The sequence below is a fragment of the Psammomys obesus genome, unplaced genomic scaffold (genome assembly GCF_907164565.1).
Source record: "Psammomys obesus unplaced genomic scaffold, mPsaObe1.curated_primary_1811, whole genome shotgun sequence".
NCBI classification, from domain to species: Eukaryota; Metazoa; Chordata; class Mammalia; order Rodentia; family Muridae; genus Psammomys; species Psammomys obesus.
The window spans coordinates 52010807-52025930 of record NW_026585895.1 but is presented as its reverse complement, the minus strand read 5'-3'; the positions used below and the strand labels follow the sequence as shown (position 1 = coordinate 52025930).

General features: G+C 49.0%; 1 protein-coding gene across 2 annotated transcripts in view; it reads left to right on the top strand.

The window, feature by feature from the left end:
- Ak8 (adenylate kinase 8) overlaps window positions 1-15124 on the top strand; it is a 104943-nt gene that overhangs the window by 25189 nt on the left and 64630 nt on the right. Inside the window, exons 6-10 of one of the 2 annotated variants that reach the window (XM_055600895.1) lie at window positions 2862-2943; window positions 3403-3474; window positions 4083-4283; window positions 8725-8856; window positions 12693-12782. In XM_055600895.1, the coding sequence (XP_055456870.1) occupies window positions 2862-2943; window positions 3403-3474; window positions 4083-4283; window positions 8725-8856; window positions 12693-12782 (577 nt within the window). The remainder of the gene's footprint in view (window positions 1-2861; window positions 2944-3402; window positions 3475-4082; window positions 4284-8724; window positions 8857-12692; window positions 12783-15124) is intronic. The other variant, XM_055600896.1, reaches the window with a different exon arrangement.

Below are 15124 nucleotides of genomic sequence, written 5' to 3'. Positions count from 1 at the left end.
TGTGTGTGTGTGTGTGTGTGTGTGTGTGTGTGTGTGTGTGTGTGTGTTCTAACTCAAGACTCTCTGGACTTGAAAGAACTCTAGCAACTGTTAAATTGCTGTGGGGTGTAAGAAAACAAATAGAAAGATGAGTCACTGACTTCTGCCATGGAACATCAGCTGCTCATGAATGAATCTGCACAATCAGTGTTATTCCAGAATCCTCAGAGCTTCCATCTCGAAACCCAACAAAAAATGTTTTGATACTCACTTGAAAGAATACAGTTTTGAAAAAAATATATAAACATAGGACAATAAGTTATGAAATTGTAATAATTTTACAGGTTAAATAAAAATGGCCTCATAATCTTCAGGCAGGTGTCGGCCCCACTTGTGCCAACCATTACAGCTTGACAAGAGGAGCACCATGGGGAGGGCTGCTCTCAGCTGACGTTGGGATGGCTGGGGGCCTCGAGGCAGCAGAGTGGATCTGAGCCTCCACGCTCACAAAAGAAAGCATGGTTCTATTAAACATGAAGTGTAAAATCATGAGAGAGCATAGTTTAAATACAAGTGGATATTTATCTCCTTTCATGGTAGGAAAGGCCTTTTTATGCACCCACAAACACCATAGTCCAAAAGAAGGGTGCAGGCTTCGTCATAACAACAAAAAAAAAAAATCAGTGTGAAACAAGCAACACTGCACACACTTGGCAGTCAGTGAGGCAATAGTCTGCCTCAAATGGCTGTGGTGGTGTTTGCCAGCGTGGGTTGGCTTCCTGATATGTAAATTAAAGTGGTCTCGGGATGTATTATATTTTGCCGGTCAGATTTTCTCCCAGGGTAGTGTCCAACATTGGTGACTGTGCAGGGAAGGGAAACAGAATTATAAGGTGTGGTGTGATGGGGCTGGAGAGCTGGCCCAGCAGTTAAGAGTGCTGAAGCTCTTCTGCAGACCTGAGTTCAGTTCCCAGCACCCACATCAGGTGGTTTACCACTGTAACTCCAGCCCCAGGGAATCTGATGTCACTTTCTGGCCTCTGAGGGCCTCCACTTGGCACACTCAGACACATACAAACAAAATAACACTTATGTAGCTGTGGCTGTCCTGGAACTCACTGTGTAGACCAGGCTGGCCTCAAATTCATAGAGCTTCACCCACCTCTGGAGTGCTGAAATTGAAGGTGTGAGCCACCATGCCTGGCCCAGGAAAACCAGGATTGTTTAGGTTATTTGAGGTAGGATTATATGCCTTTAGTCCAATTTTTTTGAGGTGGAAAATTTAACCTTCATTCTGGGTCACGCTTTGTGCTGGAAGCCTATATTAAGGACACGGAAGAAGAAAGCTGGCTTTCTTTGCATGCTTGCTCTCCTTCTCATTAGCAAGTCTGTCCTGTCACTGCCATTGGAGCCTCCTCCTTTGGGATTCCAGCATACACTGAAGACCACCTGAGACGTTCAGCCTCGTGGACTGAGCAACTACTGGATTCTTGGACTTTTTGTTTATAGCCAGCCATTGTTGGACTGGTTGAACCACAAGGCTGTGCTACTCTTACAAATCGCACACACACACACACGCACACACACGCACATAAACACACACACACTAGATTTATTAGAATAACTTACAGGCTGTGGTTCAGTTAATCCAATGATGGCTGGCTATGAATGAAAAGTTCAAGAATCCACTAGTTGCTCAGTCCCCAAGGCTGGGTATCTCAGCTGGTCAGTAGACATCAGAATCCAGAATCCAGAATCCAGAATCCAGAATCCAGAAAGAAGGAGGAGAAGGAGAAAGAAGAAGAAGATGGCAGCTCTAATGTCAATGAAGGAATGGACTTGCTAGCAAGGTTGAGAGCAAACAGGCAGAGAGAGCGAGAAAGAACACGAGAGAAAGAGACATAGAGAAAGGGGGAGAGCTTCCTTCTTCCATGTGCTTTCAGCAGAAGCTGTGACCCAGATCAAAGTTGCGTCTTTGCACCTCAAAGATCAGGATTAGAAGTGGATCTTACTACTTCAAATTCAGCAAAATTCCCCCACAGGTGTGCCCTCCACTTTTTGACTTTAGTTAATTCCAGATGTAGTCAAGTTGGCAACCAATAATAGCCATCACAGATGGTGAAAATCGCTTACAGCCTCATGGGGCTGTGGGTGAAGCCAACACCATGGCTCACTCACTTAGGAGATGTGGTATAAACCTTCAAAAACAGAGGCAGTGAAGGCCCAGCATGAGCACCTGCTGCTGCTGCTGGTGGCAGCCGCAGGAAGCCAGGACATCAGAGGCCTGCCATGCTTGCCTTCCTGAGCACTGGCTCTGGGCTCAGTCACCGGTGTTGACCGAAAGCACCTACCCCCACTGAGCAGCCCCTCCCTAGTTTATAGTCTAAGAAGGTCCAAAGAGGGCTGGAAACTTTGAAAGAAAAGAAGCCTGCCTGACAACCACATCTCCTTCGCAGCTGCTCACCTATCTGAGTTCAATCCCCAGGACCTCTGTGGTATAAGGAGAGAACTAACTCCTGAAACTCGTCTTCTGACCTCCACATGTGTGTTGTGGCAAGGGCACATACACACACTCACACAGCACACACACACTTACCCACCCACCTACCTGTGTGTGCACAAAATAAATGACTAAATATTAAAAAATAGTGAAAGGGCTGGAGAGATGGCCCAGCAGTTAAGAGCACTGGCTGCTCTTCCAGAGGACCCAGGTTCAATTCCCAGGTCATGGCAGCTCACAACTGTCTATAACTCAAGGTCCAGTGGCTCCAACTCCCTCATACACATGCATACACATAGGCCAAACACTAAGTGTACATAAGAATAACCAACTAACTAAAATTAAAAGATAGTGAAGCACCCCCTCCATATTCTTTATCTAGGGCTGGATCCTGGAGGGCATCCCTGAGACTCGGGAGCAGGCACTGATGATCCAGACCCTGGGGCTGGCGCCCAAGCATGTCAGTAAGTACAGCCCTGGCCCCAGCTGCCCTGAGCATGCAGTGTGAACCCTGTTCTTTAGCCCTGGCTGCCTCTCATTGTCTACTCTGGGCCTGGGGGCCAGGGGGGTTTCAAGGGCCTGGGATCCAGCAAGAAAAAGACACATCAGGTGAACTCTAGCCCCAACCACATAGCTACATGTGCTGAGAGCTTGTCATTAAGAAAAGCAGAGTCCCTTGTGTCAGGAATCCCCCTGCTGTGGGCCTCTTTATGAGACCAAGGAAAGTGGGACAGGGTCGAATCACAAAGATGTCTACACGGTGACTTTCCTCAGTGAAACCTGACGGCCAGGGACGTGCTCCACTGTGGACTGGTCTCAGAATGGTTTAGTGCCATCTGGGGTGGGGGGTGACATGGGGAAGGTCTCAGACATGTGGCACCTGAGCCCAGCACACCAGGTTTGTTCCTTTTTTCTCTGCCCAGTTGTGCTTAATGCTCCCGACACAGTCCTGATTGAGAGAAACGTGGGGAAGAGGATTGACCCTGTCACTGGAGGTACGATGCCCCACCCCATCCCACTCTCTCTCTAGGCATTCAGGGGTCCACACAGCTGAGAGGGCCTGTCTCAGAGCCAGAAGCCACCGAGAACAGAAATCCCTGCCGGCTGAGAGGCATCGCTGTCTTTTCTTTTCTTGGGACAAGGTTTCGTATAGTCTAGGTTGGTCTTGTGCTTGCTCTGTAGGCAAGGATGACCTTGAACCTCTGAACCTCCTGCCTCCATTATAGAAGGCCTGAGAACAGAGAGCCCCTGAAGGTCCCCGCTTCAGAACGTCCTGGAGGAGGAATGGTATGCCAGGTGTAGGTTTGAGAGAGCTGTTATGACTCTATCAAATCTTGTAATTAGTCACAAACCATCACCCTGGTGAATGGGGTGCTGGGACTGAGCCCAGGACCTTGTGTACCTAAGGCAAACACTACTTCTGCTAAGCTCCATCTATCCCCACCCTGTTGTTTTTATGGTTAGGAATAACAGCTGGCGTTATTCACGCACTGTTGTTAGTGAGAACATTTGCTGGCTCTGAAGGTCAGCCACACCCCTGGGCAGCAAGACAGGAAGTGCAGCAGCCCTGGGTGGTATCTAAGCCTATGCCTCTCCTGTGCAGAGATCTACCACACCACCTTTGACTGGCCCCCTGAGGCCGAAGTTCAGAACAGGCTGATAGAGCCAGAGGGCATCTCAGAGATAGAGACGGCGAAGAAGCTGCTGGACTACCACAGGAACATTGTCAGGATCCTTCCTTCATACCCCAAATTCCTGAAAACCATCAGCGCAGACCAGCCATGTGTGGACGTCTTCTACCAGGGTAAATACAGCGAACTGTCCCACCTCAGAGCCACACAGGGCCGAGATGCTCTCAACACCTGACTGTTGTTTTTAAACAAAATCCCGAACATCTGATTTTGCCAATAAAGACTCAGGAGCCAGATGTGGAGTGAAAGCCTACTAGCTCAGAGAGGCAGAGACGGCAGCCAGCTGACCTTCCTACTCAGCTGACATCCCAGAAGGAAAAGCACCTTCTCCATGCTGTCTTAAGAACCCTCCAAACTGAATGTCCCTCTTTTCTACTTCCTTTCTGTTTCTCTATACATCCTCTGGACTTCCTCTCACTCTGTTTTTTTCTTAAGTTCACTCCCGGTCAGCTGGCTGCTTGCTCTGCCTCTTGACCTATGGTTGACTTAATTTTATCCTGCTTACAGAAAGCTCTTGGATTAAAGGTGTGTGCTAGGGCTGAGCCACCACAACTAGAAATAGGTTTTTCCAGTACACAATCTCGGGATTCACAGTGTGATCAAATATCCTGCAAAACCTGACTCCCTCCCCATCCCAACGTCCGTCAGGCTGGCAACAGCAGTGGCTGGGAGTGTGGGCACCCTGGGAGGCCGGTCACTAATGGGCTATGCAGGGACCCGTAGAGACCCTGGACTGATCCTGACACCTGGGTGTGGCTATATCCCGAGCTCACAGAGGGTTTGACAATGTGTGGGTGTAAAGAATGGGAGGGGCATGATGGTAGCAAGGTTCTGAGGCCTGATCTTGAAGGAGAAGAAAATGCAAAGATTAAAGGCAAAAACACATTTATCAATGCAAAGCAGGCAAGGTGATTCGGTGATCCAGGATAAGCTGCTCGCTGCCCACTGACATACTGCAAGGCTGTCCACATACTTGACAGCTGCCCAAGGGCAGCCTTGCAGAAATGGGATATTTATAAATACTAAAGGAATATTTAAGTTTTGGTATCTCTAAATCCATTATCTTCTTCTGTCTGATACCAGAAGAAAAAACATTTAGAGTGTTTTGGCACAGTAAAATGACAGCAGACACTGAGTCCCTTGATGACCCTTTTCTCTTAGGCTCCTTCAAGTCTCTTCAAGGAAGAGAAAACCTGATATGATAGTGGAGTTCAGCTGGCAGCGTGCTCAAAATGCTGGCTTCCACATAAACCTGGCGTAGTGGCATACACCTGCAATCCCAGGTGTAGGCTGATTCAAACAGGAGGGACAGAAGTTCAAGGTCATCTCTGTTACATAAAGAGGCCACCCTGGGCTGCATAAGACCTGTGTTTAAAAAAGAAAAAAAAAAACCTCACTTTAAGCTGAGTGTGGAGGTGTGTCCTTGTGAAGCCCATACTTAAGATGTTGAAGCAGGAAGACGGGCAAGCTGAGGCCAGCCTGGGAAGCAGAGGGGGAGCCTGTTGCAAATAGTCTAATTTTAATTTGAAAAGCCCACACGCATGGCTTTCCATGGCTCCACACGCTTGCCAAGCCTGTCCAAGGCTGTCCCTGCAACATCATCTTCAGCTGTGCATCAAACTTGAGGCCAGTCGGGGCTACAGGAGACCCTGTCATAAAGGGAAAACAAGTAGTGTTTGCTTTGCAAGCATCAGAGCCTGAAGTTACGTTCCAGCAGGTGTGACAGTACATGTGATCCCAAGGCTGGGAGGTACAGACAGACAGATCCCAGCCTCACCTACTGGGTTCTAGGCCAGTGTGACTTTGTTTCTAGAAGCAAGGTGGATGGTTTCTGAGATTGTCCTCTGACTTCCACACAAATGTATACACATGTTCCTGTGCGCCTGTGTGCAAGCAAACACACACACTCATGCACGCACAAACACACGTGCACCCCAGGAAAGGCCCTCTGCAGCCCTCTGTGGCTGGGGCCTCTGCACACTCTGAGGCAGACCAGGCCCTCTACCAGCCACCATGACTATCCGGCAGGCATTGGGAAGGAGGGGCTGCTTGCCGTGTCAGGTTGAGGCCGCCTTGCAATCTTCCGGAGCTTTGCATCTCAGAAAGATCTTTAGCAGCAAACACATGCTCTTAAGATAAACATCTACCACATTTATCTTATGCCACGGTTTTGTGAGTTTGCACATTAATTACTCCTAAATTACTTAATTAAATTTAAAAGTTCATATGATCATTCATAAAGAATTCATGCCTGGAATTGTAAATAAAAACGTGAGCATCTAAATATTAATTATTATTAATTAATAATGTGAAGAGATAAATTGAAAATCAGGCTGCAAGATTCCCTCTGTGTTGTTTATTTAATCTCTTCTCAGTGCATCCAGCAGCCGTCTATTTCCAGAAAGAATAGCTGGATGTGGGACTGTCTGGGGGATCGTTACTTCTAATTAACTTAGTTATTTACTGTAAATTAGGCATCGTTTGCAAGCAGGCTGCGTCACTGTAGTGTGTGTGCTTTTCAGGGGTGCTGGACTGTGGAAGGCTTGAGCTTGGAAGCCATGCAAGGGTACCCTGCTTTGGGCTGTCCTAGAGGAGGACTGGAACCCCAGCTCTGAGAGGCGCCATGGCTACACTACACACTGTGCTGGTGGTCTATATTCGAGAACAAGACGGATAGCTCCCTCGTGGGATGGCAGACTGAGCAGATGACCATTTAACTTAGCAGTTCCCACATGTTGCCCATGGTCTGATGTGCCCATGACAGTGGTGACCATAGCCTTGGGGCAGTCAACTTTAACTCACCTGTGCTGCTAGTTCCGAAAAGAGGGAACTGTAAGTCCTAGTGACTAGTGAAATAGTCCTGTAATGATGCCAAGTTCAGGCCAGGGGGGACAGCTTAGCCAGCAGGGTGCTCAGGGACACATGAGGGTCCGAGTTTTCGTTCCCAGCAGCTGTGTTTAAAAGGGGCTGGTGAGATGATCATCCATAAAGGCACTTGCTACTGAGGCTGACAGCTTGAGTTCAGTCCCCAGGACTCACGTGGTAGAAGGAGAGAGCTAACTCCCTAAAATTGTCCTTTGACCTCCTCACAGGCACTGTGGCATGTGTATGCACACAAACAGACAAATTCACTTTAAAAAGATACATCAAAGACGGTAATCCTAGTTACAGGCCTGTAATCCTACTTATGGGGAAACAGAGACAGGTAAACTCTAGGTTCAGTGACTAAGACATTGACCTGGCAGCTTCATATGTGGGTGCTTGCATGTGCACATTCACACCCCCACATAAACACAAACATAAACATGTAGACCCGTGTAGACACCATACACACAATCTCCCTCTCCCAAAGCTCCAAAGTCTGTGTATGAACAACTACTCCTGCTTCTCTGTTGGGCTCCGTTTTGCCTCACCATACCATTCACCCTCCAGGGGAGACATTGGACCATGCCTGAACACGTTTACTGGCCATGCTACGGGAACCCTGTAAAAAGAGACCAGCATGGGCTTCAGATGCCCCGATAACCAAACTCCATAGTAGACACACCTACGCGTTCTTCCTTAAGCCATCTTCCTGAAGGTGACATGTTGGCCCAGCCCTTCCTCAGGACAGGATCTCCTTGCCAAAGGAAGAGTGGCAGATGCCACTCACAGCTGGCCTTGCACAGGACAGTCTGGGGGCCTTGGCAGGAGGTGAGGCCTTGGGGAGGGGACCTTGTCTTGAAGGCTGTTTGGTGGGTAGCTGCCCTGTGCCGGTCCCCACCAGGCCGATGTCTGTTCTCCCAGCTCCCCTTTTCCCTGTGCAAGCTTGGTGGGAAGTACCTCCTCCCTGAACTTCCTGGCATTGTGTGCCTTCCCACAGTGAAGACTCCTCATTGTTCAAGATGCTCACCCCTGTCTTCCCACCTCTCTCTTCATCAAATGCCAGGAGAGCAGCACAGGTCAGGGGAACTGGCCGAGTCTGCCCAATCCTATGACCTATTTCATTACTGCCAAAAAGGAGACTTGCAACAAAGTTAGTGTCCCTGGAGTGTGGCTGCACAAATTATTCTCCACCAATTCCTGAGTCCTTTAGAAGTCCCTGCACTCCAGGCTCCTCCTCAGCCCAATGCACATATCAAAGCCTCTGTGTCACACAGCTCGCACCTCCCCTAGGAGACTAGCCTGGTCCTGGGGCTTCGGGTTAGGGGCTCGGGCTGGATGAAGGCTGGAAACCACCCAACTGAACAGTAAATAAAAATGCTTTCATGTCTAGGGTCAGCCTCCCACCTACAACACACTCAGCCCCGACTCAAATCAGGGGCAAACACAGCTGGCTGCAGCACGCTGTGGAGATTCCAGGGCAGTGCTGAGAAAATGCATCAGCCCCTGTGCACCTCCGAGCCTGGCCCAGCGGGGCAGTTCCTTCCCCATGGTGATCCCTTCATCTTCTGCATGTCAGGAGCACAGAGAGGTTCCGCTGTGCCGCAAGCAGGCAGAGCCCAAGCACAGGTGTGAAGCTGACTTCTTTTCCCGAGGGACCTGGTTTGATATTCTCGTATCCTCTTGTTTTAGCTCTGACCTATGTCCAAACTGGCCACAGATGCAATGCCCCATTCACCCCCAAGGTGTTGCTGTGTGGGCCAACAGGCAGTGGGAAGAGCCTGCAAGCTGCCCTTCTGGCCCAGAAATACGGCCTTGTGGACAGTGAGTATCTCGCCCAAAGCATGGCTTCCTGCCTTCTTCCATCCCCAGGCGCCGTGTGGTCCTGGCCAGTGGGGAAGACCCAGTAACAATTCTCTTTTTTGCTCTCACTTCTTAACCCTTCCCACTTTCTTCACCTCTGTAGGGATAAATTTTCCTTTAAAGGGCATGGCCATAAAGACATTAACCAATAAAACATGGCCAGGGCCCAAAGGGCCGAACATTTTCTAGCTGTTGATTTTCACATCCTCTGGAGTACTCTTCGACGTCCTTCCAGGTGCTTCCAAATGGCCCCTTACTAGGCCCTGCTGTTTTATTCACGGCCTGGCTCAGCTCTCCTAACCCAGGTCAGTGTGACAACAGGCAACGCTTTCTGCACCAGAGGAAGCGTCCCTCGCTGCACAGTTTCAATAAATATTTCACCAGGCAGAGAGAAAAATATTGAAATCAGCTCTCCGGGTCTTTGCTGAGGTGGTCCCAGGCGGCCTTGGCTGCTGGCCCGAGTTAGCGGGATCAAGGGCTGGGAAGGAGGGAGAAGCCGCTGCAGCCCTCAGAATGGCACTGGGGGCATTTAAAGGTGCAGCCTCTGTGTGCCACAGCCCAACTAACTTCTCAGAAAACTACTTCGCACTACACACAAATACGCACATCCACTCCCCAAACAGTACACACATGCAAATGTATCTAAAGATAGATTATAATCATGGCCATATTCTGAATAAAATGAGCATCCTTTTCCTTTAAGTCTTCTGTCCATTAACGACGTGACGGCATGAGGTGGAGAGTGACTTACCCACAGTCTCCAGGCGCCATTTCTTGGTAGGATGCGGGTTTCCACCTCTCATTTCCTCTCAGCCTGAAGAACTTCCTTTAACACTTCTTTCCTTTATCCACCAGTGACAAATTCTCTCTCCTTTCATACATCTGAAAATATCATTTTCTTGCCTTCATTTCTGAAGAATGCTTGTTACATATAGGAGTCTGTGCTGGCAGACTTGGCTGTGCTTTTTTCCCCGCTCTCAGTACTTTGAAGGTGTCATTTCACTGTCTTCCGGCCTGCGTGTTCTGATGAGAACGCAGATTATTTTGTGTCCTGTCACCCTGCCTATAGAAGCAGGTTTTCTCCCCCTCTGGCTGCTTTTAGTGTTTTTTTTTTTTTTCCTTGTTGGCTTTTAGCAATCTGAGTGCAGTTGTGTAAAGGAAGGCTTACTGTGTGTTTGCTCTTCTTGGGTGTTGTATCTGTCACCCAAATCTGAAATTCTGCCACCACATTTTTCTGGGTGTTTTATGTCCCTCTTCCCCTCTGCCAGCCTGCTGGGACTCTGGTGATGTATGTTACCTGCCCATCACAGCCCTGTCCTGTCGGCCACCCTGGCCTGTGCTGTTTTAGATTCTTCCGTTCTGCTTTTCCTGCCTTTACTTTTCTCGTACCCACTGGACAGATCCACGTTTCTCATTTTCCAGACTGTGCTGTCCAGTTCCAGGATGGTCATGTGGTTCCGTTTGTCTGCTGAAGGTCCCCATCTGTTTACTCATTTTAACCACTTTTTCCTTTAAGGTTGAAAACATGCTTGTGCCCGCCTGCTCTGAAGCCTTGGTTTGCTAACTCTGATATCTGTTGTCTGTTGGCCTGACTCTATGGTCCGTTTCCTTTCTTGCAAATGTTTGCATTTTTCTATTTTTTCCGGCAATTTTCACTTTCATGCTTGGACACTTTGTGCTTGCATTGAGAGTCGATTCTGTGCTTCTGTGTTAAGAGTTTTAAGTTCAGGGCCAGCAGGGTGGCTCCGTGTACCTACTGGCACACAGGCCTCATGGCCTGAATTCTAACCCCAGATCCAACAAGACAGTGGAGAAAAACTGACTCCTGAGAGCTTTTCTTTAACTTCTACACATGTGCTAAGAGAGCTGCATGCCTGTGCACATGTGTGCGCGCGCGCGCACACACACACACACACACACACACACACACACACATTCTAGAAAATCAGGTGACAAGGATCATAGCCACAGGCTTCCTGTTTCCTGGAGCTGAAAAGCATGGCTTCCCATCTTCCTCTGGTTCCCTGGCTTCCTAAGGGAGCTCGCATATGCTGCTCACTGCCCTGCCCCAGCCCAAATTGGAGGCTGAGTACTGGGTTCAGTGTGGTACAGACCCACATTTGGGTGCCAGCCTGGTCACTAACTGGCTCTGTGGCTGGGGTTATCAGCTCTTTGACTCTCAGTTTCCTTGTAAAAGGGCATTGGCTCATTGTCAGGACTGAATAATCAAAGGAAACAGCACAGTGCTCCGCAGACAGACTCTCCTACACCCGTCTGCGTCTGTGTTTTCCTCAGCTGGGGGAGCTGCCAACCACAGCGCAGAGCAGATTTCTGAGGACTCAGTCTGCCGTGGTTGGTCTTTGTCTTACCTGTTCATGCTATGCAGATCGCTTCACTGTGCTTTCTTTAGCATGGACAAGAAGATACTGAGCTGAAGCCTATAAAGCCCAGATTGCACAACTCGATGCAGCTTGTATGCCTTCTGGCTGGCACTGGAAAGGTGGCTCAGTGGTTAAGTGCTACACAAGCCCCACCCCCTCACATAACAGGCCAGGTGCCCCATGCACATCTATAACCACAGCTCCAAAGATCTGTCAGAAAGATCTCTGGGGCTTTCTGGCTTCCAGGTTCAAAGAGAGACCCTGAGTCAAAGGAATAGGCAGTGAGTAATAGAAGACACCTGATGCCCACTTCTGACTTTTGCACACGTGTGTGAAAACACACACACAGACATACACATACAAACACTGGGGCTGAGGAGTTGTTAAGAGCATGTTCTGTTCTTACAGAGGATCTGAGTTGGGTTCCCAGTGCCCATGTCAGGTGGCTCACATCTGTCTGTAACTCCAGATCCAGGGCCTCTTCTGGCCTCTTCTGGCCTAAAGAAGAGATTTGCACATGTGCACAGACACACAGGTATATGAATCATTAAAGAACAACCCTGGCTGGGTGGTGGTGGTGGCAGCACACACTTCTAATCCCACTTGGGAGACAGAGGCAGGCAGATCTCTGTGAGTTCAAGACCAGCCTGGTTTACAGAGTAATTTCCAGGCCAGCCACAGCTACACAGAGAAACCCTGTTTCATAAAACAGAATAAACAAAAACCCACCCTGGCTTTGTGTAGGGATGAAAGCCTGTGGGTTTTGTTGCTGGTTTTTTGTTTGTTTTGTTTTTATTCAGTATTCACTGACCAACATTTCCCAGGTGCTGGCCATGATTGAATGGGGCCAGACAGAAAAGGCCCTGCTGCCGTGGGCATGCAGCCAAGGGGAATGACAAACGTGGCAGCCACCAGGCCTCCGCCAGGGTCTTCAGTCATGAGTCTGTGTGTCTGGGCTATCCCTTGGTCCTTTTGTGAACCAGGCCAAGTGGAAGGGCTGGGTTATCACCATGCTTCCTGACATCCTTGCGTCAAAACACTCTGAGTGTGAACACTGCGTGCTGTTCCCCCTCTGCAGCCCAGAGAGCACCCAGTCTGCCTGGCAATTCCAGGCCTAGCCAGGGCCCTGCAGGAGCCTACCTGTCGGTGACAGCCTCGTTAGTGTCTTCCTGAGTGGCCCATTTTTAATGTTCTTTGGCAAATGCATTCCTTTTCATTCTCCTTCTCCCTCTCCCTTCATTTCCAACTTCCCTTTTGATATTTACTTCCTCTTGGACACACACACACACACAACACCCTTTTATATTTTTTTCAGCGACCTTTCCCAACCCAGCAGGCAGTGTGAGCTGGAGTGTCTTTTTTCTCATCCTTCCTTCTATTTAAAATTTAACAGTGTCTCTGCCCTTCTCCCCTCAGTCTGCTGCGGGCAGCTGCTGAAGGAAGCTGTGGCAGCCAAGACAGCCTTCGGGGAACTCATCCAGCCATTCTTTGAAAAACGGATGACAGGTAGGCCATGATTTCCACTAACTGCCTCTGCCTAGTGGCTCCAGGGCAGGTGCTCTGTTCACCTGTGGGCATAGGTAGGGGAAAGGGGGACCGGGCATTTGGGGATGAAGATGTGCCATGGTTGTGGCTTGTTTTCTAAGGAGTGGCATCCACACCTGATCCCATGCCAGGTAAGTCACAGATGTGGTGGCTTGCCACTGGTGGTTTAGAACATTCCATTTCTTCCTGTTTAGAAGGTTCACGTTTCACAGCTAGTAGTGTGTAATCCCGCAGCGTTTACAGAGTGGGGTACGCAAGTCAGCTGCTGGAAGCCAGGAAGTTCTGATAGCTGTACTAATTCCAGGATGAACCAGAGAAGGGCTTGATAGGGAGATGGTGTCATCTTTCCAAGTCCCCTGTGATTGTCCACATTCTGAAAGCATTCTTGGGTCTACTCTCCAGAAAGGCACCTCTGAGTTCTTGCTAGGCCGGCTTCCCACGGCAGCACCACATAAACTGGGCATGGTGATGCACACCCAAAATCCCAGAGCTTGGGAGGTGAAGCTCACTCTCAACTTCATGATGAGTTTAAGGTTAGCCTGGGCCATGTGGGACCCTACCTCAAAAAGAAAAAAGTAATAATAATAAAATAAAAACAGTAGCAGCAAGCACGTGGCACCGATGTGTGTCTGTGAGTCTGACCCTAACACAGTGCCAGGTTCCACGCTGCAGATATGTGGACTGAATGAATGAGAAGGATGCCAAGGCATGTAGCTGCATGGCCTTGGCTTTTGCCCTGTGCCATGCTGTTTATGCCTATGTGAAAAACTAAGCTCCCCACCAGTGAGGACCTCAGAGATCAGAACCAAAGACCAAGCCAAGGGGAAAGAGTCTGCACAGTCATGGGCCTTCCCAGGGGTGTACCCTTTGACCCTTCATGTACCATGCCCCTGTGTTTTTTCCCCAAAATATGAAATTATAAAACAGTAAGCATTTGAGTGGTTTCCAAGTTTGCACCCACCTCTGGTTGTCACCAGCATGTTTGTCTGCTGTTGTGGTTCGAGACAACACAAGTTTATTTTATTATGGAGGCCAGAAATCCCCAACCAACTGTTCACCTGCCTTCTCCCAGCTTCGAGAGGCTTCCGGGATCCCTCCACTGCTAGACCCAACTCCGTCTTCAAAGCCGAGCAGTGTGGCACATTTGTGTCCCACTCTGTCACTCTCTCTCTCTCTCTGACTATCCCTCCCTTTTCTGCTTCTCTATGTGGGCCTGCTCCATGTGTAGACCAGGCAGGCTTGAACTCAAACAGATCTGCCTGCCTCTGCCTGGTGAATGCTGGGATAAAAGATGTGCACATCACACCGAGCTATTCTTGGATTCTTCTCCCAAGGACTGAAATAATGACTCACACAGCTGTGCAAAAGTAGAAAGGAAAGTTCATTTAAAAGCAAAGCAGTAGTGCATATCAGAAGCGCCCTGACAAGATGGACAGAAGCTACGTGAGTGGTTATTGTTCGAGCCTTTCTTTTTATAGGTTTCAAAGGAGGAGGAGTTTGGTTGCTAAGGAGCATAGTGAGGAGCTGGTCTGCATTTTGATGCATGGATTTTGACTGTGTAAACCTTTGTGCACTGTGCATATCCTTTCCATAGTGCATCTGGCTTTAATCACTCACTTAGGCGTAGGCATAAGATGGTAAATAGGGAACTCACCCTAAAAATGGCCTCAGGCACAGTTTTTCTTACTGTATGTGAACCTAAAACCAGTCTAATCTAGCACAACCCGTAAGCCTATAGTGTTGGATTGTGTTAGGATATGACTGAGTGGAGATGGGGTGTTATCAAGGGACCACTAAGGGGAGCGTACAGGTTAGTTTTCTGTCACCCCAAATCTAGACATACCTGGCAAGATAAAGTCTCAATGGAGAAGTTACCTCCATCAGGTTGGCCTATGGGCGTGTCTGTGGTTTGTTTCTTGGTTGATATGGGAGCCTGCTGTGGGTGAAGTCATCCCCAGGCTGATGGAACATGGCTGTTGAGCAAGCCATGGAGAGCAAGCCAGTAAACAGCATGCCTCCATGGCCTCTGCTTCAGTTCCTGCCTCCAGTTTCCTGCTCTGGCTCTCCTCCATGATGGCCTGCAACCTGTGAGCCTAATAATAAACACTTTCCCCCCTCAAGCAGCAGAAACGAAAGTAGGATAGGGGGTAACCTGTTTCCATCATCTAAAGCAGGCACAGGTGCAATGTGACGCAGGCTGAGGTTCCTAGGCTGCTTAGCACGGGCAGGAGCATTGTCTGCGGAAGAGCACAAGCATGGTCCATGCCAAGTGGACTCCGTGGCTGCTAAACTGTTCCTTACAC